Source organism: Corapipo altera, unplaced genomic scaffold (genome assembly GCF_003945725.1).
Source record: "Corapipo altera isolate COAL_440 unplaced genomic scaffold, ASM394572v1 79, whole genome shotgun sequence".
Taxonomy (NCBI): Eukaryota; Metazoa; Chordata; class Aves; order Passeriformes; family Pipridae; genus Corapipo; species Corapipo altera.
Genome location: NW_020884927.1, coordinates 4,471,551 through 4,494,651, shown reverse-complemented (window position 1 = coordinate 4,494,651; position 23,101 = coordinate 4,471,551). Strand labels below are relative to the sequence as shown.

Sequence of the window (23,101 nt, the reverse complement as noted above, 5' to 3'; positions counted from 1 at the left end):
CTAGTTTTCATACTATGCACAGTACAGACCACAGCAGGTTTTTTTTCTTTGTAATGAAAAGACAAATCATATTACTGAGCACTCTCAGCAGCTCTAGGGTTGTCTGTCTGCAGGAATTTACACATGTGAACAGACTGCAATGCACTGGACTATACCTCTGAAGCAATTCTAGGAGCTACTATGGATCATGTGTATGGGAATTTGCTCATCACCAAATTTTTTGGTGAACCTCCATTAAATTTTGTCCTCTGCAGTATTTGAGGTATGCTAATTACCCATTTGTGCATTTCCAAGACAATTTAAATTGCAGAAATGTCTGTTTCTGGGGAAAGTAAATACATGTAAAATTACTAACTCTCTTCTGCAGAGATTTCTCCAACTAGGTTGAAAGTACATACACTTAGTTTATGTGATGACTATTGGCATTTGTGTAAGACAGAGGTGTGAGCTGCATTAGAAAAAGTCTTTGGGAGTGTTCTCAACAGCCATTAGTAGTTCTTCCCCACTCAGTCTGCCTGCTTCCTTCCAGCTGACGCAGGCCCCAGCAAACAGCCCAGCTGAAAGCCACCTGAAAGTCTGAAGTTCACTGTATGCAGGCTTTACACTATAGCACCAATTTCAGACCACCAGAGTGAGTGTCTAAAGCCTGCTACTACTCCAGGGTATTCAGTTTTGGAAGATGTACAATCCCATAAGTGGTCTCTCCCCAGTAATGCTGCCAAGAGCACAGTCCATCCTCCTGGAGAGGACTTCAGCACTGTTCCCTGCCTTCAGCACTTTCAAGCCATACTGTAATTTGCTCTGCTCGGGTCTTACCAACTCTGGCTAGTTCAAAACGCTGTTACTGGGTTCTGGGTATAGTCCAAGAGGTTAATACCGAAACCTTAAACAGTTGGGCACTTGAATCATCAAGTTTGGCAGCCAAACAGCCTCTCGGGTGCTCCACTTTGGAGCACATAAACAATGCGGATCTGCCTGAGCTTGGCAGAACCACAGTACGAGTTCAGCCTACCAAACTTCTTGATAGTTGAAATATGAGTGAGGAGTATAAGAAGTTAAATAAAAAGCCATTTTTAATGCCCTCCTAAGGGTCCAACATAATTTTTAACGTTTGTATTAATGTTTGGGTATTAACTGAAGCTACTGTATATAGTTGAATCCTTACCAAGATAGCCAAAGGTTACTTAAATCGTTTGCATCCAAGTACTGTTTTCTTGCACAGTTTGTTGCAAAGTTTGCAGAAACAAAAGGGAAAGCCTGTATGATAAAATATGCAATTACAGAATGAAAGCTCTACATTCTATTCTCTGAATGTTTTACTGTTTTCTAGCTTGTGTTTAAGCTATTTGCTCACTCTACTAGAATATAAAAAGAGTTCATGTTAAAAATAGTGCAATAATTATTTATATCATTAAAATCTTGAACAAGTTCTCTCACTTCCTTTCCCCAGAAAGCAAGACAAAAAAATGCATTTTCATTAGCAATAGGACACAAACTTGCAGCTAAAATTCTAACAGGTCTGCAATGCAGTTAAAAAAAAAAAAGGGAAAAAGGATATAACTATTCACTGAATATAGAAATTTGTACAATATTTACTTTGAATGTTTTTACTTCTCTGTATGTCTGCTTCAGGTTGAAAACAAATATAAAAAGTCATAATGGCTCAAAACTTACGATGGAAGAAAAAAATTATGACATCATCAGTACAATCATTATGGCAAAGGAAAACCCTAGAAGACTTATCATGGTAACAAAAATCAGAAATTGGAATTCCATAATTTCCCCCTATTTATTTAACTAAATAAAGATTTACAAGTTGATACCATAGGACCAAAACGAAGTCCCACAAAAAACCGTTATTCAACAACAGAACTGTCCCTTTCACATCTCCAATTAAATCAGTGATGTGGGTTATTTGCAGCTCACACATCAACAGATTTAAGAATGGAAAATGCACAACTACAGGCTTTAATGTAGTACAACTGATCCTATCACCAGTTACTGACAAATCTTTCGTGGGTAAAGTTCACATTCTATTCTAATCTGAAGAAATTATAGGTAAAGATACTTCCAAGATTCAGTGGTTGGCGTGAGAGAAAATTCTGTGTCCACAAAGATCTTCACTTAAATTTATAACCTTGAAATTATGGGATGGCAGTGATCTAGAAGAGATGAGATAGACTGGCTTTCAGGTTAACTTTACCAGAACTGCAATTTAAAATCTGCTTTTCTTTGCAATGCAGTAATATAAAATGTGTCAGTCCTTATTTACAAAATATTTTCAGAATATATTAACATGTTAATATATTAGATATGCATAACTGTCTCCAAATCCATGCTAAATCAGACACTGAAGGGGAGGGAAGCACCCAGAGGCCATTACTTTAGACTGCCTCCCCCTTCCCACTAATTTTCCCAATATGTTAACACAATCCCCAATCATACCTCAATCTAAAATACCTACATAATCCCACAGTGCAAGAACATCTTATCTCTTGAATGAATGCTCACTGCAATGTGTGAAAACTTCCTCAGAGATGAAAGGGAGAGGGAAGATGCTAATATAGCAGATACTACTTCTTACATTTGTGCTGTGAGCAAGAACAGCCTCGTAACTCATTTGCAAAACTAGTTGTTTACGTATCTTTGCAATTTTAAATACCATTTCTCAACCCTTATTTTATGCTGTTGAATAGCACAAACGAATAAATATTGGACAACTTCTTAATTACACCATGATTGATAACAGCACCTATTAATGAGTTCAGATCACCCTCCCAGAGCAGCCGCTGGGTCGGTGCCGCGCAGTCTCACCCCCCTTGCTGACCACGGTCCCTTCAGATGGCTGATCACACCTATGGCACACGGCACTGCCTGTTTTACTACAAATTACTGCTCCCTTCTCCAGTTCTGCTTTCCAAGGCCCAGTCACTCCGTGTGGGAGCCCTGGGGAAGGAAGAAGGCAGGGAAGCTGAACTGTGGAAATGTAGGTCAGGAGGGAGAGAACGTGGTCCCTGCTTTGTACCCACGGCAAGAGCGAAGTCAAAGGCTTTCCAGAGCAGGAGACTGGGGGAGGGCTGTGGAAAACAACTTCTTGCAGCAGGTCAGTTAAAAAGGTGCTCGAATATCAGGAAACAGTGACACTAAAAATGCAGCAGCTGATCAACACCACGAGGGTTAAAAATATAGGGCAGTCTCAGCTATAGGGGAAAGCATTACAAAAGTGAGGCCAAATTAGAAAGCAGGATCTGGAATTCTAGTGGTAAGTGTTCACACTTCTCTAATTAGAAAATAATCTATGAGGTAAATCCATTCTTCTAACAAAATTTTTAGTTCGTGGTTGCAGTCCATGTGTTCTTTTATGGCCTGAACCAAATGACAGGATGTGACACAATGGCATGAACAGCAGGTGAGTAACTCCACAAGAAGTATTTTACATATAGGACTGTCAGTGCACAGGCAGACCAAAAGCAAAGCAAACTAGATCACTGGTGCCTAGATTTACATTTCATTTTCAAAGAATGAGTTCATTTCAGTCTTCATTTGTTCCAGGTTAACTCAAAAGAAATCAAGCCTGGTACAGTATGGCACCTTCCTTTCACAGTTAAAAGACTGCAAAGGAATTTAGCTGAACACGGGATATAGATGAAAACTACCACGTTGCTGTTCTGATATTGCCATGGCAACAGTTACAAGAGCTCTCTTAAGCATTTAAATCTGACAGTTTTCATGATAACCCTAACTGAATGATAGTAATGATGCATTTTGGTTCATGAGGTAACTGCTGTATAACCACAGGGTATGAACTGTTCCCCTCGCTTTTCTCAACACTGTGCTTTTTGGTCAAAACTTTCTGACCAAGACAATAACCTTGAATTACCACTCCAAAAAAAAAAAAAAAAAAGGGTCACCCCACACCAGGGGGTACTCATGGCTTAAAGCTTTATGTACTCTCCAAGGTTTCCATTTGACTGCTTAAGTTGTGCACAGTCAGTGTACAGGGTGGAGAAGTCAAGACTGCTAAAATCTTTGACGGGATTTTTCTCAAAGGGCTTTCGTTCGCCTGGGAAGGCCGCAGAGAAGAAAATGCCTTCTGAAGTGTGGACTGAATTGTTGCTGACCTTCAAGGTATCATTTGCTCAAGAAAAGAGAAGGAGGAAGAAAAACCAGTGGTTTTTTACAATCTTTATCAGTTTGTAACCAATATACACTTTTTAAAATAACAAAACACTGCAAGCTGCTTTACCTCACTGGAGGCCAAAGTGCATTGAAGAATACACAATGTGCCTCTTAGGACCAGGGCATCAGAGCAAGGCATCCTTTCCTTTTAGTCTATTTAGTTTTATTTAATATTAATTGGCATTTCAGCTGTTTAATATGAATATTCCGTAAACCACTTGCTCTCATCTCCCAGATGCTCCGTGTGGGCATAATGGAGAAGTCTCTTTTTCTTTACCTCATTAAAAAGTGAAGTGTGTGAAACACATTTCTCATCCTAACATTTTAAGGATACCAGCTTTGATACTGTCTTGCAGTATATTCAGCTGAAAAAGATGAAGAAACTGAAAACAGTGTGAGATCCTTAAAAATTTCCCAAGATGAAAAAAATTGAGATTAGAAGAAACAGTCATGCTTGCAAGGATCTAAGAGATGAATCTTTTCAACATAAAAAAGTCCTCAGAAAGTAAAGTACTCTCAGTTCTTTCCCTGTTAACACTTCTTAAAGTTTTATATTAAATTAAAAATTAAAAACAACTCTGCCATCCTAAAAACACTAAATCCCTCCACTCTTGAAAAACCACAACCTCACCCCATCTTTTTTAGTGGAAAGGTCAAGTGTTCCCACATCTCCAGAAGCTCAAAGTTCAAAACAAGAAAAACCAACTGCCACAAGAAATCCTTTGTAAATAAAATACCAGGGAAGCCACCAAGGAAAAAAAACCCTTGTTTGCTCCCTTTTCTAAATATTTAACATATCCTGCATTTGAACAAGCTGAGGTCTAAGCACTGTTTTGAAAACAAGAATATCCTCCAGTCTTGTGGGTTTCATTCCAGATTTGTGTGTCACTGTCATCACTTTCAAAAGAAGCATCGATTTAGTACTAGAAAAAAACCCAACAAACTAACCACATCATACTATGAACCTGATTTGCCATAACCTATAGGTTGATGCAAGATGATAAAACAAAAAATGAAACACTGGAAAACACCATCTGTGACTCAGTCAAAAATGTAGTGCTGCTACTTAATGCAAATGCCAGCCTTTTTATAGGCATTCCTCCAAAGTCCACCTAGACATTGATTTTTGTAGCCATAAAAATTCAACTCAATTATCCAGCCTTCTGAATCAAGAGAATAACCAATTTCCTCCCTGTATCATCTTTGAATAATTTAAAATATTGGATTTTATTGACTGTTTTTAAATGTAGAAAAAGGTAACATTTTTAAGTCCCAAAAATTTAAAGAAATAAGATAATTTAGAGGTACTCTTAATGTTACTTAAGACTCTAAAGTAAGAGTAAATATCATATACATACCTGAGGGGACAACTAAAACATCTTTTCCTCAAAAAGCAAATTACAAAGCTTATGCTGTAGCCACACTAAGACATACCAAAGGGGGGAAAAAAAACCCAAACCACAAAACCAAACCCAACAAACCCATAGAAATCACACAGTTCGTAAATAAATGTATCTTCAGCAGATAAGTATTGTCATTAACGCCTCTATTAAATGTCATAAGAACATTCTGCCTTTCAAATCCGAGGTGATTTTTGAATGCTGATGTAGCAGTTTTCTTCTACTATTTCACCACATTTGAGATGGTTTGACTACTTTGGAAGTTATCCACATTACTTAAATATGCTAATGTTTTCCTTGAATTCTCAAAATGGTAAAAAAAAATGATAATTAGAGGAAGAATTATAGATTATAACCACAATTTTTTCACTTTACAAAAATTAAAATTTATTCATATTTAAAAGCTATAGTTACTACTTCATACTATCCTACTGTGAATTATCCCCTTTTTAAAAGGCAGGCAAGTTTGCTTGCTATACCCAGAAATAGTATGATTTTCATTCTAACAAAAATTCAGTTGAGAAATGGATGCTGCAAACAACTTAAGATATCCAACTTTCATTAAAGTTAATAAAGGAATGACAGCCTTCTGACAATAATTTGGAGGCTTTAAACCAGAATGAAATGTAATGCTGTCCTATTCATTAAGAACTGCACTGTCTGGGTCCCTCGATCATTTTAAAAATTGTTTTCCCTTCCACAACTTCCACATTTTCTACTAGCAGAAGTTAAACGGTTTGAATGACTTATTGTCCAAATTTCATGCTAGCAGAGTGAAATGGAAAAACCAAAATAAAGTACACAATTACATTTCTTCCCTACCCATCCTCCTATTCATTAAAAAACTTCACACACATGAACACATCTTTGCTAATATCTTCTGCACACATTCCATTATCAAGATTTTTTTCAGAAACACTACTGTTTATTTTTGCCTCTAAGACTCCTTATGACAACCAGTCAAGTATTAATATTTTACCTCTTCTAATTCTGTAGGAAAAAAAAAACCAACTATGAATCTTGATTAAAAATTTTTCATTGTAAAATAGTTTACATGGAATAAAGAGGCATTTCTTATCACAATATTCTGTTGGACTTATAAGGATTAGCATGTGCAGCACTAATATACTACTTGGATTCATAAGACCTTGGTTTACTCATAGAACAGGTAAATCCTAGAATGTTTATTGCATAACTGATGATCATGATCTTCCACATCTTCTCTGGGCAACCTGTTCCAGTGCCTCACCACCCTCACAGTAAAGAAATTTCTTCCTAACATCTAATTTAAATCTCAATATCCCCTCTTAGTTTAAAATCGTTCCCCTTGTTCTATCACTATCTACCCTTGTAAAAAGTCAGTCACCCTCATTTTTATAAGTGCCTCTTAAGTATTGTAAGGCTGCAGTGAGGTTTCCCTGGAGCCACCTCTTCTCCAGGTTGAACAAGCCCAGCTCTCTCAGCCTGCCCTCACAGCAGAGGTGCTCCAGCCCTCCGAGCATCTTCGTGGCCTCCTCTGGACCTGCTCTAACGGGTCCATGTGTTTCCTGTGCTGAGGACCCCAGAGCTGGACACAGTTCCCAGGTGGGCTCTCACAAGGGCAGAGTAGAAGAGGACAATCCCTCCCTCCCCCTACTGCCCACCACTCTGTGGATGCAGCCCAGGACACCAGTGGCTGTCTGGGCTGGGAGCACACACTGCACCTCTGGCTCCTTTGAGCCAACGCTGAGCTCTCACCAGAACCCCCAGGTCCTCCTCTGCAGGGCTGCTTTCTGTGAGCTCTTGTCCCAGTCTGTGCTCATGTCTGAGATTGTCCTGACCCAGGTGCAGCACTTTGCACTTGGATTTGCTGGACTTCATGAGGTTCACGTGGGCCTTCACACTCCTCAGCACACCCAGATGTACCATGCAAGGCACTGGACAACTTCCATTTGTTTTTTCTGTGACACTTCCAGACTCTCGGGCAAAAATAGCTTTACATATTTGCTGAACATATTTTACACTGGCTTTGTCAGTTACTTGAAGTGAAAAATGATGACAATGAGATGTGTTGCCACAGAAAAAAAAGGCTGCCTCCCACCACAGTCAACTAAACCATTGGGCATTTCATTTGTTTCAGTGGCCAATACAGACAAGAATGTGCTTGTCCCTGGCTTTTGGGAGGTCAACAAAAATGGAATTATTTTTCTGTTAATAAAGCTTTCTTTCCTTGTTGTCCTATTTCCCTTTTATAACTGCCTCTTGACAGCCAAAGTTTTTCTCAAGCTATCACAAAGATAATGCTGTAATCCACTAGACATAAGTCTCTGCAAAATGCAGTACAAAAGACTAAGCATTTTTCTAAACAAACCCTGTAACAAACTCCCTCCTCACCCAAACACCTCAAAAAAACACGTTAAACATTCACTATCACAGAAATTTTTAACTAGAATTGTTTCAAACAAGTGAACACTAACTCACTAAACATCACCTTTCTAAGATGCCTTTCAGAAGAGATGACAAACCTGCCTGGTTCTGAAAAATACCCCTCTCACTGAATTTTCTATAAAATATTTTCAAAACTGACTGACAAGCTTTAGTCTTTCAGATATCACAAGAAATGGTGAAGACCAACTCTTTGCTTAACAGGGGCGACAGATATAAGACCAAATCAAATTGACTTGTTTCAATGGTTTCCCAATGTACCAAGACAGATTTTTAAAAACCCAAGAAGTATAAATAAATGTTGATTAGGACCAGTTATTACCAATACTCCTTCCCTAAACTGTTGATAAAATTTAGCCAAGAATTCACAGAAATATTACCTGAGCTTCCCCATTTACACAAAAATGCAAGGAGAGAACACAGAAATTCACCTACAGAGATTCAACTATAGGAATGTTTTAACCTGGGACGATTATCATCCTCCACATATGCAGTATGGAAGTAGGAAACATCAGTACTTTACTGTGCTGCTGCTAGCTACATTAAATGAAAAATATTTTTTAAACCCAGCAAAAATAGTTTAGAATAATGGGCAGTAATTACAAACTTTTAAAATGGAGGCACTTCTGTAAATGTTAATACATCTCTGTCTATTAAACAGAGAGATAAAACATGCAAAACCCACAAAATTCATACTTTGGAGAAAATACATAGGCAGGACAAGCACTTGTAAGAGAAAATATTCTGCCCTAAGCAGATTAAGTAAATGAGAGGACAAATTTTAAGTGGTAGGCTTCAATTCATCAGTTTAAGTACTGAAAATTAGTGGTTTTCCTTGTGTAATGACAATTGAAGTAAAGTGTGAAAGCATTGACTATGCCCTAAAATAAACAGTCTCTCTGTTAAGCAACTACAGCAATTTAATTCCTTTCCCAATTTAAACACCCCAAACATCCTACATAAAACTGAAAGCAAAACTGATTACCCCTGGGTTTGCCAACCAAAATAAAATCAGAAGTTAAAAAGACCTCTACAATTTTTAACTTTTTTTTTCTTTTTTAATACACACAGAACAAGTGCATTATGAAAAATTTAAAAGGTACTGAATTTGCTGCTGAATATACACGCAATCCAGATGATCCTGAACTGTGCATTCTGGAAAACACGCAGTCTTATAGGCTAGTTAATAAATACCACTGTGGCTCTGTATAATCTAGCCATTACTACCTGGAGTGAAGAGCAGTAATTTCATTTTATTTGTGGTTCTGGTGCAGATCAAATCTATAATCCTACGCAAGCCAGCAGTGAACTACACACAGCACTAAGAAATGAGACCTCAGCAACAAGAGAAGCAGGAATCACATCTGACAGTCCAGAGAAGCTGCGCCCAAACTTAATGGGCTCACAATGACCTAAAGGGTTATCAAGATTCAAGTAAAGGTAAGAAGTCAAAGCATATTAATTTAAATGCATTGAATTCCCACATGAATTTTCCGATGCAGGAGTAAATTGGCCTTCACTCACTGTAAACCAAGGAAATTAAACTACGTACAGCTCACCAAAGTAATTTTATTCCTAAAGACATCACCAGCCAATGGCAATTTAATGCAGTGTAACTTATGAATGTTGATGTTGTACACTTTGGTAATTTGCTTTAATTTGCTTGAGTGCCTTGATCTAGATATAGCCTTAAGGAAAACTTGTATATTGCCATATTAGATTGCATCATCCATTGTATTAAGGAGAAAAGGTTATTTGTGAATGGTAGAACTGTGAAGCACTTGCTTTAACTGGAAAATGCAGACAATTATCAAAGACTCTTAACTCCCTAATGACTCCTAGCCACACTCAGGTAGCAACAGCATCACCCTAGAAAGACCTGAGGTGTTTAATTACAAATGAAAAATAAATTAAGATTTTTACCCTTTAAAATAAATCCTGTTTTGGGGAGCTCAGCAACTACAAGAGAGCTGTGAGGAAGTTCCACAAGATCCTTGAGTCCTGAAAAGCATTGACTGACAGAGACTAAAAGGTTGTGTTTAAGACACGGGAGGGCTTTTCTTTCCCCAAAATTATACACAGCTACTGTTCTCTGATTACCATTGTGTGAGCACAAAGTCATTTCCAGAAATCCACTTATTTTTCATAAAATCCCTAAACAGGATTGGCATCCAGGAAGATCTGCTGCTGAGAAAGGCAGGGAACTTGTGAACTTCAACTATTAAAGAGCTCCCAGGTCAGCACCAGGTTGGAGGCTACAACAGCTGGATGACAGGCTGGGGGGGGTGTTAAAAAGCAGCATACTCCAGAAAGAGAATGCCTGTGGATTCTGCTAGAAAGCGCACAGGATCCACCACGGGTTTCTCCTACAGCAGCTTGGCAATAAGGAGTAAGCAAGACTGCAGCCAGGGCTTTATCAACAGAGCAGAGAAATATTAAAATATTAAGCAAAAGAATTGAAAACTAACTGAACCACAATGTAGATAAGTATATACCTTTATACATGGAAAAGTTTAGAGTGAAAAACAGAGAATAGAAAGCAAAATAAAATTCACAGTAACACTTAAATTTACACTGAAGTATAACAGATTCACTACAAGACTGTTAAAATTAATGAACTATTAATAAATAAACGCAGATTACATCTTTTTTTCCCCATCAAGATAATATCAAGCAGCACACCAAACATATTACCGAAAGGTATAAATGCCTTTCTGCCATTTAACTAGAAGCAAAACACTCCTCCCCCAACCATTATCTTCAGACTTGCCAGAGAACCTCACGCTACTTCCCTGACCCTTGAGAAAATAAAACATCTGCCCACTGCATCAGCTTTTAATCTTCTTATGGACAGAATTAATTTAGCTTCCTTCTAGGCAATGTAGTAGGAGAGGAAACTGGCCAAGCCTACTTAGCCAAAGTCAGTCTTTTGTTTAAAGAACTAAAAAAAAAGGGAGGAAGCCCAAAAAAAATCATAGCATACTTCTCAAAGCTGTGAACACTCTTTAGTTATGCTATGTTTATGAAGTATCAATATATTTCTATGTATTTTAGCATGGTTTATAGATGACTTCATTAAAGAAACACTACTTACTGAACATAAGCAGAAACTCCCTGAAGCATGCCAAACATTAAATGTCAGGTTTATCAATCATTTTCATTCCACTTATGAGAGGCATCAGAAAAAGTCACATTATTTCCTTAAAGGTATGATTCTTATTCATAACTGAGAACTTTCACAAATATTAGTATACTTGTAACTGGTATTTAAATTTAATCCATTCTGGATCTTAACCGGAGGGTGTTGAGTACTTATTACCTTTTATATTCTATTCCTCTCAGCTCCATATAGAGGAGTAATAAAGTCATAGTTGAAAATATTTTCTGTGTATTGCAAGTTTCCATCTCTAAAACGTTCCCTGCATATGGATTATTGTTATGGTACTCGTTCTTTAAAATTATCTAATACCCACATTCGTATCTGAAAGGATTACAATTCACAGTGTTTGGTATTACAAGCCAACTACAGGCAGCTTTCCAGAGAAGAAAATAAAAGGACATTAAGAGTCTTGCTGAGAACTGCCAGGGGAAGGAATGTAAGAGACATATTGAATCTGTGTTTTTGTTGTACAGTACAATAACATGCATATGCAAGTTACCCTTATTAAATATTTAGCTCACCTTGGGTGAGCAAACTGCCTGATTAGGCAATTCTTTCATTATTCTGAATGGGAATTGTAACAAACAAGTAAACACCATTTTCAAAAGATTTCAACTATGAACAAGGAAGTTGATTTACATGTTAAAACTCAACCTACAGAATTTGAACCAACTATAAACCTACGCTTTAAAACCAGATGTAGCATTATACCAGGTAGTTCAGAGTCCCTTTAGACTTTAATTTCTAAGATAGTATTATGATCCATTTAGTATTCTAATATGTATTTTATTACTTTAATCAGCATTTCACCTGCTGTTCATGTCCACATATTTTTAGAAGCTTTTTCCTGACATTATTTCCCAGACCTAATTAGACATATGAAATCTACTATAAAAATCATTGGTTTGTTACAGTTCATCATGTCACCCAAAACCAGAATGGATTTTACAATCAAATATGATGTAGTTGCATATATTGTGTGCATTATAGTATATTGCATATATTATTAGCTCCAAAACATTTGGCTTAAGGCATTATAAATCCCTCTCCATCCACAAGTCTTTTGTTTTACTTAGTAATCATGATGAAACATAATTAGGCAGGTTATCTGTTTTGATGACAACTGTATTCCATTTTCATTTCAGTTATTCTGAAATCTGTTTGCCTGGTTTACATCAACTGCTCCAAAGATAAGTAGGAAGTAGGGCTGATAAGCAGTGCTGCATGATGCACCCTCAAGTCTCCATATTCCAAAGGAAAAGGAGAGTGGTTTTCCCACCCACCTGCCAGGAAACAGCTTTGTTAACAGTCTACTTCAGTAGCATTTCCTCTCTTCTGCCACACTGTGTTTTGAAACTACTTTCCAATTTCAATAAAACCTGCAGAAAAGTTATTGCCTTTGTCAAATTTTTATGAAAATTGCTGGCCAGGGAAATTAAACCCTCAAATTACTGCTCCCAGGGAGTGAAAGGCAGGCAATGCTTTTTCTTTGTCTCCTCACAATGGCAGCACCAAGCCACCCAAAAGCAAACATCTATAATTTATCAGCTGCACTTCTTTCCAAGTCAAGGGAGGGTATGAGGAGACACCCACCTCACTTCGTGGAAGAGAGGTTTAGGTGATTAAAGAGACAAAAGACAATATTTATAGTCCCTATGAAGATAAACCTAGAGTTTAAAAAAAAAATTCTAAATTAAAAGTATTATAAATTTACAGCAACTAGGCTGACAGTCAACTACCAGCAATCTTATCACATCACTGCATCACTTTGCTTAGTCACACAAAGTTTTCCTTTGCACTTTAACTGAATTTTAAAAGCATATCTATTGCTTATGCACAAAATCTACTCATATACCTTTATGGAGAGCCAAAAAAGGAAGATATTTTAATTCTAAAAATACATCCAAAGTCTCCTAAAGCAGCAAAGAGTTTGACTTCTTAAACCTTAATGTGCCAAATGCAATATTTGTGTTGTATGAATTCTAACCAACAGTTTTATAGGCCAGCTAATCAAATTATGTATTTGTAAAAAATACAGTTGTTCTCAAAGTTATTTATAAATTTCTTTCAATTTACCAACTGTTTTAGAGAAACTTCTTTCAATTTACCAACTGCTTCAGATAAATTTCTTTCAATTTACCAATTGCTTTAGATAAATTTGACATTTTAAGTACATTGGACAAACCCTCATTATTTAAAATAGTTAAGTACTGAAGATGCAAAAATCCCAGATTAACTTTTTACATTTTATAAGAATGTTTGTATCTCTTGTACATTTACAAGAATGTTTGTATCTCAAAGAAATGTACATTCATGCTATGCATTTATTGACTCACAAAGTAAGAAACCAGATTTATTTTTAACAGATCACTATCTTCAGTGATAAGTCTCAAGTCCTATATGTATGAGGTTTGTTTTACTTAGAAAATCCCAAACCAAAAATCTCCAGAAAATCCCACAAGGTTTTTGGGAATGAAGAAGGGCAACACAGAAAGTGGTGAATGGAAATTAAAAGACACAATACATCATTGAATGCACTTTCATATATACACAGGTCTCCCCTTAACTCAGCTGAGTGTGTCTTCAAGAGAGTTCTAGATGGATAAAGCCCAAAGAACCACCCTTCCAGCAGCAGCAATGCAAGGAGTTTCTGCAATAGCATATTGCTCAGGGAAAACATAAATATAGCTCCAGATGGCAGCTCAGCAGGTCCCAATCCCAGGTATATTCCGGAAGGTCTGATCAGTGCTGCCTAAATGCCAGTTGAGTGAGCCATAACTAATGCAGAGTTCATTATGTGGTCTTTACAGTCATTTACCTAAGGAGAAAGCCTGTGCTGAAACAGACTGTTATCTAGGACCACCAGTAGCAGACCTGAATAAACCAGGACTTTGCCTACAGATTTTCCTAGCAAAGATAAATAAAACACATTTAAACATCCTGAAAGTGAGGATGATGACTCCAGAGGAACAGTATGTGGCTGCATAAAAGACACAGGCAGATTAACACCTGGATTTAGATGGAACATTAAAGTCACATAGAGTTGGAGGCCAAAATATAGTCAGCCTTATCAATTACCTTCTTAAATGGTGCAAGAAGGAACTGCTAAAAAAAGCTTAAAAATATGTCCTATTTTGCCTCTCTAAGTGGCCCTTCCTGTTAGTAACGTTGCACTACATGATAAACAGTGCTGAATGGCATCACCTAAAATCTGTCCCCCAAAAGACTAAGAACCAGGGTTCTTACCTTAGCATTTCATTAACATTTCCCTCCAAAGATCTGGCTCAGTTCTGAGCTCTGCAGGTTTAATGTACTCTGAAAATACTGTCTGTACCTTACATATTCTGATGTAAGAACTAAAGAACACCTGCCCATAACACACTTTTAATAACTGTACACCTGTGAAGACAGTCTGCCACACTGAGACACCCTCTGGTTGGATTCACACAATACCAGCCACATACTGAAAGAGTTCAATCAAAGGAAAAATCCCAACGAAACAACAAAACAAACCCACAACTGCAGGAAGGAAAGGAATGGAGGAGGACCTTTAAAATAGCAACACCAGAACAAAGTCCACAAATTGAAACAACAGTCCTTAAGTATGTCCAAAGAAGGCAACAATAAGGACAAAGTACAGAACTTATAAAAATAATATAAAACATCATAAAGGAGAGTTTGCTCTGGCTTAACCAAGTAGTAGTAGATAGCATGAGTGAGATGTACACAAGACTGGGATTTGAGGGATGTTCCTATGGTTACAATCAAGCTATCCTACTTTCCAAGCTCAGAAGATGGTATGACTATGATGCTAAGTTACATATATGCAAGTACTCCAAGTAGGAAACTTGTTTCCACAGATAATGAATTCTACCTTACTTTATTAAGAGCAAACAAGCAAATAGTAAAGCATCACATGGCCTAATGACAATGGCATAATATGAAAAACTGAGCAGAGAAGGAATTCTTGACTCAGTCATCTCAGATTAGTTACATAAATCACTCAGATGATCATTCAATACTTGAATTGTAACTTTGATTTAGTGACTGCATCATGAATTGCCAAGTGTTAGAAATCTTCAAAACTTTGCTAAAATTCTTACTCAAAGACAAGTGGATGGCTACCCATGTGACTATTTTGGGAAAACTTGTAGGGAGAAGAAGGGATGTTAAAGTGAACTGTTTTCTGATTCCCCATCTGACACATGCTCATTTCTACTGGGTCTGCAACACCCTTACACCCCCTTCAATAGCTGTGAATAAATTCCAACCCCACATGATAGCCGAGTTGTTCATTCCCCAGTAGAAGAAATTTGATGACAAACTGTCAGGTGTAGATGCAGCTGTTATATATTCATTAGCTGTTTGGAGATGGCTAATACCATTATTTAATGCTTGTGCAACACGCGATGTTTGATTGTTCAGAACAATTAGGACAAAGTATAAAAATCTGTCACTCAGGCTCAGTTGGTATTTCTGAGCAACACCCTACAAAACTTTCATGCATAGATATTACACACAAATCTTAAGATGCAAAAACCACAAATGAATCTAAGCAGAATCCTATGCAAGATTCAAGTAGAAAGTGGACATCCAATTCAAGGAGCACAAATGAAGTTTCCCAGGCAGTTTTATTTTGGCTCATGTTTCCAAATAAGAGTGACTCCTCCAACATTCATAAAGGATCCAAGTCCTAGTGCACAGGGTACATGGCAGATGAGTTTGTCAAGGGATACTCCCAGTGCTAGCAAATACACTCGTGTCATTCAGCTTTAGATCAAGACAGGTCTAGCAAGTCATCTTACAACTCATATGAAAAATGTTTGAGGCTTTCAAGTTTTTCTAAGTAAAGCTTCCTGGATGTCTAAAGCCACTCAAGGACCTGACAGACATGCCACAAGCACACTTAGCACACTGACACAATCGAGTTCCACACACAGCAGTGACTCCAGACACGTTCATTCAGGAACAAAGCCACGTGGCTCCAGGTCTTGCTCCCTCCTTTGTTCAGTAGCGTGCGGGGCAACAGAGCAATGCCTAACTTTCAGAGGCATAACTGGTTATACAACATCCCCTTCTTTTCTTGAATTTGCAGTTCTTAGTCTCAAAATAAAAGAGAACCTATTATGAGGAACAAAACAGGCAGTTCTATTGTATAATGCAGCACAACAGCAAGATGTCTTGGCACAGATGTACACGATTTACAATCACAAAGAAAACGAGTGCACACCATTGTTCAACCTAACACATTTTCTTGAAAGCAGCATTTGTATGTGATTTTCCTTGGTCTCTATCAGCTTGACTATTTACACTAAAACTCTTTAAAGGAAAGTAATTTAATATTTGAAACATGACTGAGGCAATGAAATGCCAACCACTGAAATTGTTGTGTGAGCCTTAACTATATAATACAGTAATAGTCCTTAGGAAACTTGGTTGCATTTCATCCACTCTCATTAGAGTAATACAGACATAGAAAAACCCTCGTCTGTTACCCAAGAGCAGCATAAGGTTGCTGGCAGATGTTCTGGAGAAGTATCCATTTCTCCAGCTCAAAGATTTTTTGAATTCCTGGTCATGTCCTAGCCCTTAACCCTCACGGACCAAGAACCTCACAGGTATGTCTAAATTACAGTTACAGATAAGGATATTTAACGTGGAAAAAAATTTACAAATCCAATGAAAAAAAGTCTCAACCTCCAGCATCATCTATGGAAAACTCTTCTAAAAAATACGCCCTCCATGCAAATCTATTTAACAGCTTTCTTCACCTCCTCTTGATGGTTAATAACTGAATGGGATGCACACAGAGAATTCTGCTCAGCCCGTGGAGAGAAGCGGGGGCTGTTGTTACACTCACATTGAGAATAATGACCAGCTTATGCACAGGCTGCATGAAAATTATGTTCCACTTCAGAGCCTGTTTCAAACACTTTCAAAGAGTCCATTGTTCTGTTGACTCCTCCCTCAATACCACTTTCCTCAAACATTTTAATGAGACTAGGACATGACAGAAAACTGGTAACATGTGGGTAAGTAAGTATCTCTCCCCTATCTTTAATATTTAACATGCATTAAATTTTTATTTGTGTTTTAAAGATAAGGGCCATTTATCTGTACATTGAGAGACGATGTCCAATTCCACCATATGCTTCTGAAAGGTTATTTCAATTTTTGGCGCTGAATCACAACCTTAATTCCTCATGATCACTTACAGAGATCTTGTGGATTTACCAACTCACACAGAAGCATATCAATTATCTTAAGTCTTTTATATAAAATACATGCATCCACCATGTTGATTGCTTCTGCCCCAATATGCTTCCTCTCCAAGGACCCAGTCTGTGAAGTGCCAGAAACTTAGCAATTCCATTCGTTGTACTACACACTATTTCTTTGAAAATACAGAGGTTAAACAATCTCTCAGTTAAAAAAATTAGCAGAATTACAGAGGTTATATCAACTCAAAAGACTTTGAGCGCAACAAAAGCACAATGCTTAGATTAATTAATGCCCAAAATCTGATACTGACCACAAATTGCTGAAAAACACTGTTGACCTTAGAGGTGCTGAATCAGTCTTCAAATTCTCAAAATAAGCCTGCTTGTACTGTGGCTTACATAGGGACTCCCTTTTTAGTTAGTTGTTTTCTGTTGGGACTATGAAATGTATTTAATTATTGACAATCTCATATGTTTACTCAGGGTACTTTTATCTAGAGATTGTTGTAAAGTCTGGCAGTGTACACTGGAAAGAGGGATGTTACATCTGTCAGTTTTCGGGAAGAACATTAATCACTGAACTCAGAAGCACTGAAAACTTAGGTAGAATTTCTTACCAGAGATAAAACTTACTAAGTTTGGATACACCCCAGAAATTTGCCTTTGAGTTTGCTACAAGTGAAGTCCCTCAACGGAAACCCTCCCTAACTATACTGATCAATGAGGTGTAACCCCAAACTATCTGGGAAGGCTATCAGTTCAATACCTGCAAGAGCTGATGTATCCACCTGTTTAGTAAGAGAAAGAAATGCCAACACTAGTTCTGCTTATGAGTGCAGGTGATCAATGACTAATTCCATTACTAGCAGCAAAAACAAAAGATAAAAGAAGCTTCTGAGCTTCAGCAGTCCTGAATGCTAAAAGAAAGTAGAAGTTTAAAACAGGAGAGCTTTCCAGCAATTAGGAAAAACAACAAAATCATTTCTACAAGGGCCTGCTGCAGTGCTGTGCAGATCTGGTTCACTTGCACACAAGTTTACAGCCTCCCTGAATCACAGCTCGTGACCACTCAGGGCTCTCAGAACTCAGAGGAAATCACCCCAACAGCTCCACAGGCTGTCATGATATTACTTTTTTTCATACTCAGGTCACGAAGACTTGAGTAAAACCAGCATCACCATTGCTATTATTGCAATGGATAAACCAATTCCATTTGCAAGTGCACACAGTCAATACAGGGCACGCCTTCAGCTTGGAAGAGGATACAGTTCAGTTCCCCTATGTAACAGCCAGGTTTATCAGACACTTGTGGAAAAAGCAACTTCTCCCTTTCCTGACACAGGTGCAGATAACTAGATTCCCTGCTATACAGGGGATTATGCTTGGAAGTGAAGGCTGCAGAAAGTCATGCTGCACAATTCACAACATAAACCCCTGGGTAACTCGATAGTAGCAAGAGCTACCACCACTAAGTCACTTGTTTCCAAAACATCATCAAGCCAGGCAAATAGAAAGTGCCACAGGTATTAAAAAAAAAAAGAAAAATTCTTCCTGAGGAAGATGCTCTCTTATAAACAATTCCAGGTCCAGAATCATGAAATCATGCCTTCATAATAATAATTCAATAAATAAGTCCATTCTTCCTACGAGAAAGTAAGTCTGCCAATTAAGCAAAAACCCTGTTACAGAGAAGAACTGCCAGCAGCACAAGTTATTTTAGTTGACATTACTTCAGAAAAAGCCCACCATTCACCATCTGTTCTGGCACAAATTCTGAATGCTAAGAAAGTTTCCAACATCGCTGATGAAAAGAAAGCAGTCAAGATGAAGAAGTTTTTGTTTTGCTGTTAAAAAGAACAAGCATCTAGGACAACTCACATTGCAGGAAGAACAAACACAAAACAAAAGCTTTGCACATTTCATAAACATCATTATGGAGAATTCCAATAAGGCAGAGTGCAAGTGGAAGACATGTATGGAATATAACAGGAAAGAAATAAAGGTTCTTACAAATTTTACATGAGAAGCAGGTGGGCAACTCCAAATTTGGGTCACTTTAGCTCAGGTAATAAGCATAAGTTTTAAGGGAATGTGACTGCTCTCCAGAAATACAATGGAAGCAAGCACCATAGAAGAAACAGAGGAGCTAGCTATGTCAAGGAGAACAATGGCTTAAAAAATGAACCTTTCAAATTTCACCATTCCTCTGGAAATCAGAGGGCTAAAGTTTAAAGACAGACTCTAACCAAGAACTACCTAATGTTTCAATTCCTTTGGAGAGTTTGATGAGTTCATACAAGGATCATACCAATACTATGAGACAGCAGATTACATTTTATAGGTAGAATGAATTCCAGTGTTATCCTCCATATTCCTACAATTTAGCCACTGAGTATAATGTACTTTTCCATTAAACACCTAGGGGAAGAAATTACTTTCCCATTTCCTTCTTAGTTTGTCTAGCATAACAAAATATGTACAAACCACAAAAAAAACCCTGAGTAAAAGCAAAATATGAAGCTTGTTATCTGGCAGGAGATTAACTATTCTACATAAAACCGCGATCTCAGATTATGGGTTAGAACTATGTGGTCCATTACTATGACAAAGTTTGGACAAAAACAGATGAACATAACTAACAGATTTATTTTTCCCCTGTCTGAAACACAAAACCAGTATGTCACTGCAATTTATGAATGAGCTAAACATTAAGGGCACCTTTTTAACAGTCTGTAAAATAAGGCTCCATAAATCCCTTAAACCTCCTTTCTTAAACAAAAGCTTAATGACAGATGGAGTTTTAATATTTCTCATGACACCAGATGATGCCTTATGTGCAGTCATGCAATACCTCTTAAACAGTTATTTAAAAAAATTCCAGTTTATGTTAAAAAAAGGTTTACTAGTTATTTAATATCCATTTTATTTTCTTTCTAAATGAAGAAACCAACAAGGACAGCTTAATAACAACCTTAAAACTCTAGGTAGTAGGCTCAATACATGAGGTAGTATTCCTAGAACAAAAAACCTTAACTACTTTTTATGACCTTAAAAAAACCATATAATTTTTAGAGTTACTGTGCATCCCTTCACTTTTACAGATTTTACACAGATAAACTTAAAACATTTCTATTTTACTATAATCTTGCTTTTTCCTTTTTTCTTTCTTTCTCCTCCCCACAGGACAATTTAAACAGAACCTACTTAATAAGCCATTTCAAGTCACTACCACTTGAAACAGGTATCTTATACCATAGAAACCTGGGTTCGGTGTAACAGCACTTTGATCCCTCATAAAGCAGCCCAAAATTCACACAAAGTTCAAGAACAAATCTTCAGACACAACAGGTTAATAGGTTATATTTTCTTCACCCAAACAATTTCTGAATTCGTTTTGAAACAACACCGTTTATAACTAAGTAGATTCCTTCCTTAGGTACTGCCTCCCTTTTTTTTTTTTTTTTAAAGTATGTTAGAGTCTAGAGGAAGTTGGGAATGAAAGATCTGGGAAAGAACTTTTATCAAACAAGAAAAAACTCTGAATGTTTTTAGGAAATTTACACACAAGATACTATATGATGTTCAAATCAGGAGTGCAAACTAGAAGTAGTGCATGGATTTAGGAGAGTGTTTAGTGCTGTCTATTCATCAGATTTATGTAGGTATGCAGATGGCAAAAACCTTAATGAGGGCACTACATCAGTTTTGTAGCATCTGTCCTACTTACCAGCAGATCAAAACAGGATTTGAGAGCATTCAACTCACTTCCACAAAAGCAGAAAAATACTGGCCAAAAAAAGGGGGAATCTGAGGGTCTTTCTTTCTCATCCGTGTCTGTTGCAATTCCCAACGACAGCATTGTACAGTCACACAAAAGAAATCATCTCACTAGACTAGAAAGCTTCAACAGTAATGCCAAGGTCAAATTCTTCCACCACCAAACAAATTTATTTTATTAAATACAGAGTAGGAAACAGAACAATGCTCCAAAACCTAGTTTTATTACTTCAGTTTTGTGAGTGTAGTTTTATCACTTATGATTATGAACTATGTCCTTCCCAGACACACCTAAGGTGAGCAAAACTCTGGGTATGTCAAGTAGAGCAGAAAAAGGCTGCACCTCCACAAGAAGAATCTGCCAGCAAAGCCATCCCAGCACACCTTTTACTGCAAACAAATCCCTGAGTCCTCTAAAACACGCAGATCACACAAAACATTTTACCTTTTCATGGAGAATAACTTCCACCAATTCTGTTACTCAACCTAAGCGACCTTCCAGAGCCTAGGCCAGGCTGACAAGATATCTCTACCTCTAAACATATATCAATAGGCACACTATCACTTTATAAAACATATTAAAGTAAAGACTTCCAGCTTACCGTTACAGACTTCAGAGTCATTCCATGGTAAGTGCCCATAGTGTCAATCTTGAAGCCTTCCGTTTCTGCAAAGGAAAAAAAGTCTTCTGTAAGTCATTGTGAACACAGGAGTATCATGTCTAAATGGACAACACTGGAAATACCTCAGAAGTTAGTTTTTCAAAGAAAGCATCTTGCTGTTGGTAGTGGTTTAGGTTCTGATCACAATACAAAACCTGCTTAGTCATTAAGAAATATGCTTTCTTTAGACAGAGGTCCGTTTGATATTTCTGCTTTCTGTAACCAGAATAAGCTTTTCCTGCTGCACAGAATAATTTAAGCCACTTCAGAGAAAGGATATAGACTTAAATCTTTATGACAATATGTTACAACTTGCATGTGGTTATATGATACAGAGGATAGAATCTGCATGAATTCACACAACCAGGCTAAAGGTTATTAAAAAGGTTCTTTGTTTCGTGGGGGTTTTTTTGTGTTTGTTTTGGGGTTTTTTTAGGAGTTTTAATTAGATTGAATTTTTGCTAAGTGCCAGAAGCCTGCAAGTGCTCAGTGACTAAACCTGCTGCCACTACCCTGTTTGCTTTTGAATACTCCCTCTCTGACTCCCTATTCTCAGCACTCTAAGATCCAAGTATAAGCTCCTGAATACTGCCACCAGAACTTGCAAGAAAACCTTTTCCCTTTTGTGAATTCCCTAGCCTCATGCATCTACTGTCAACTGATCCCATCAACCAACTACCCAATTAATTCCTTCTTAAAATGGCATGATAATCACTGAACAAACCATGGTAAGCAAGCATTTGTCTATACCTAATTTTGGGCTATTTCAACTAGACTTGGGTAAAAGGTACTGTGCAGAAACAGCTATTTGGAATTGGTACATTTTTGTTATAAAATCTTCATAAAATCTAAACACACAAATATATGATAGACAAAAACAATAACAAAGAATCAAAGCAATGCTTCTATCTGAACCTACAAAAAGTCCAAGAAAAATATTTGATTTTCAAAACTGTTAGAGTTTCTTGCTCTCATCATGAGTAAATTAACTTGAATTGAAAGCCAGACAACCTTGAAAACAATGCAGATGCTCTGAGAAGCATCTGTGGTTGCTCATCCTTTCTTCCTTAGATGAGGAAGATTATCAGACACTAGTAGGAAATGAGGCAGAAAAGATTCCCAGATTTAATAACTCTCCAGTGCCTAGAAAAAGACACTTAAGAGTTGAAAACTGATCATACTCCTCTCACCACAGGGATAGTCATCTACTTTCTGAACATTGGGTTGGGTTTTACTTTTTCCACTCATTCCCTCAATTGTGCTACCAGACCTGCCACC

General features: G+C 37.4%; 1 protein-coding gene across 1 annotated transcript in view; it reads right to left on the bottom strand.

The window, feature by feature from the left end:
• The window catches only part of CDC73 (cell division cycle 73), a 106,113-nt gene that overhangs the window by 49,189 nt on the left and 33,823 nt on the right, over positions 1-23,101 (bottom strand). The window contains exon 10 of the mRNA XM_027658388.1: positions 21,764-21,828. Within this exon, the coding sequence (XP_027514189.1) occupies positions 21,764-21,828 (65 nt within the window). The remainder of the gene's footprint in view (positions 1-21,763; positions 21,829-23,101) is intronic.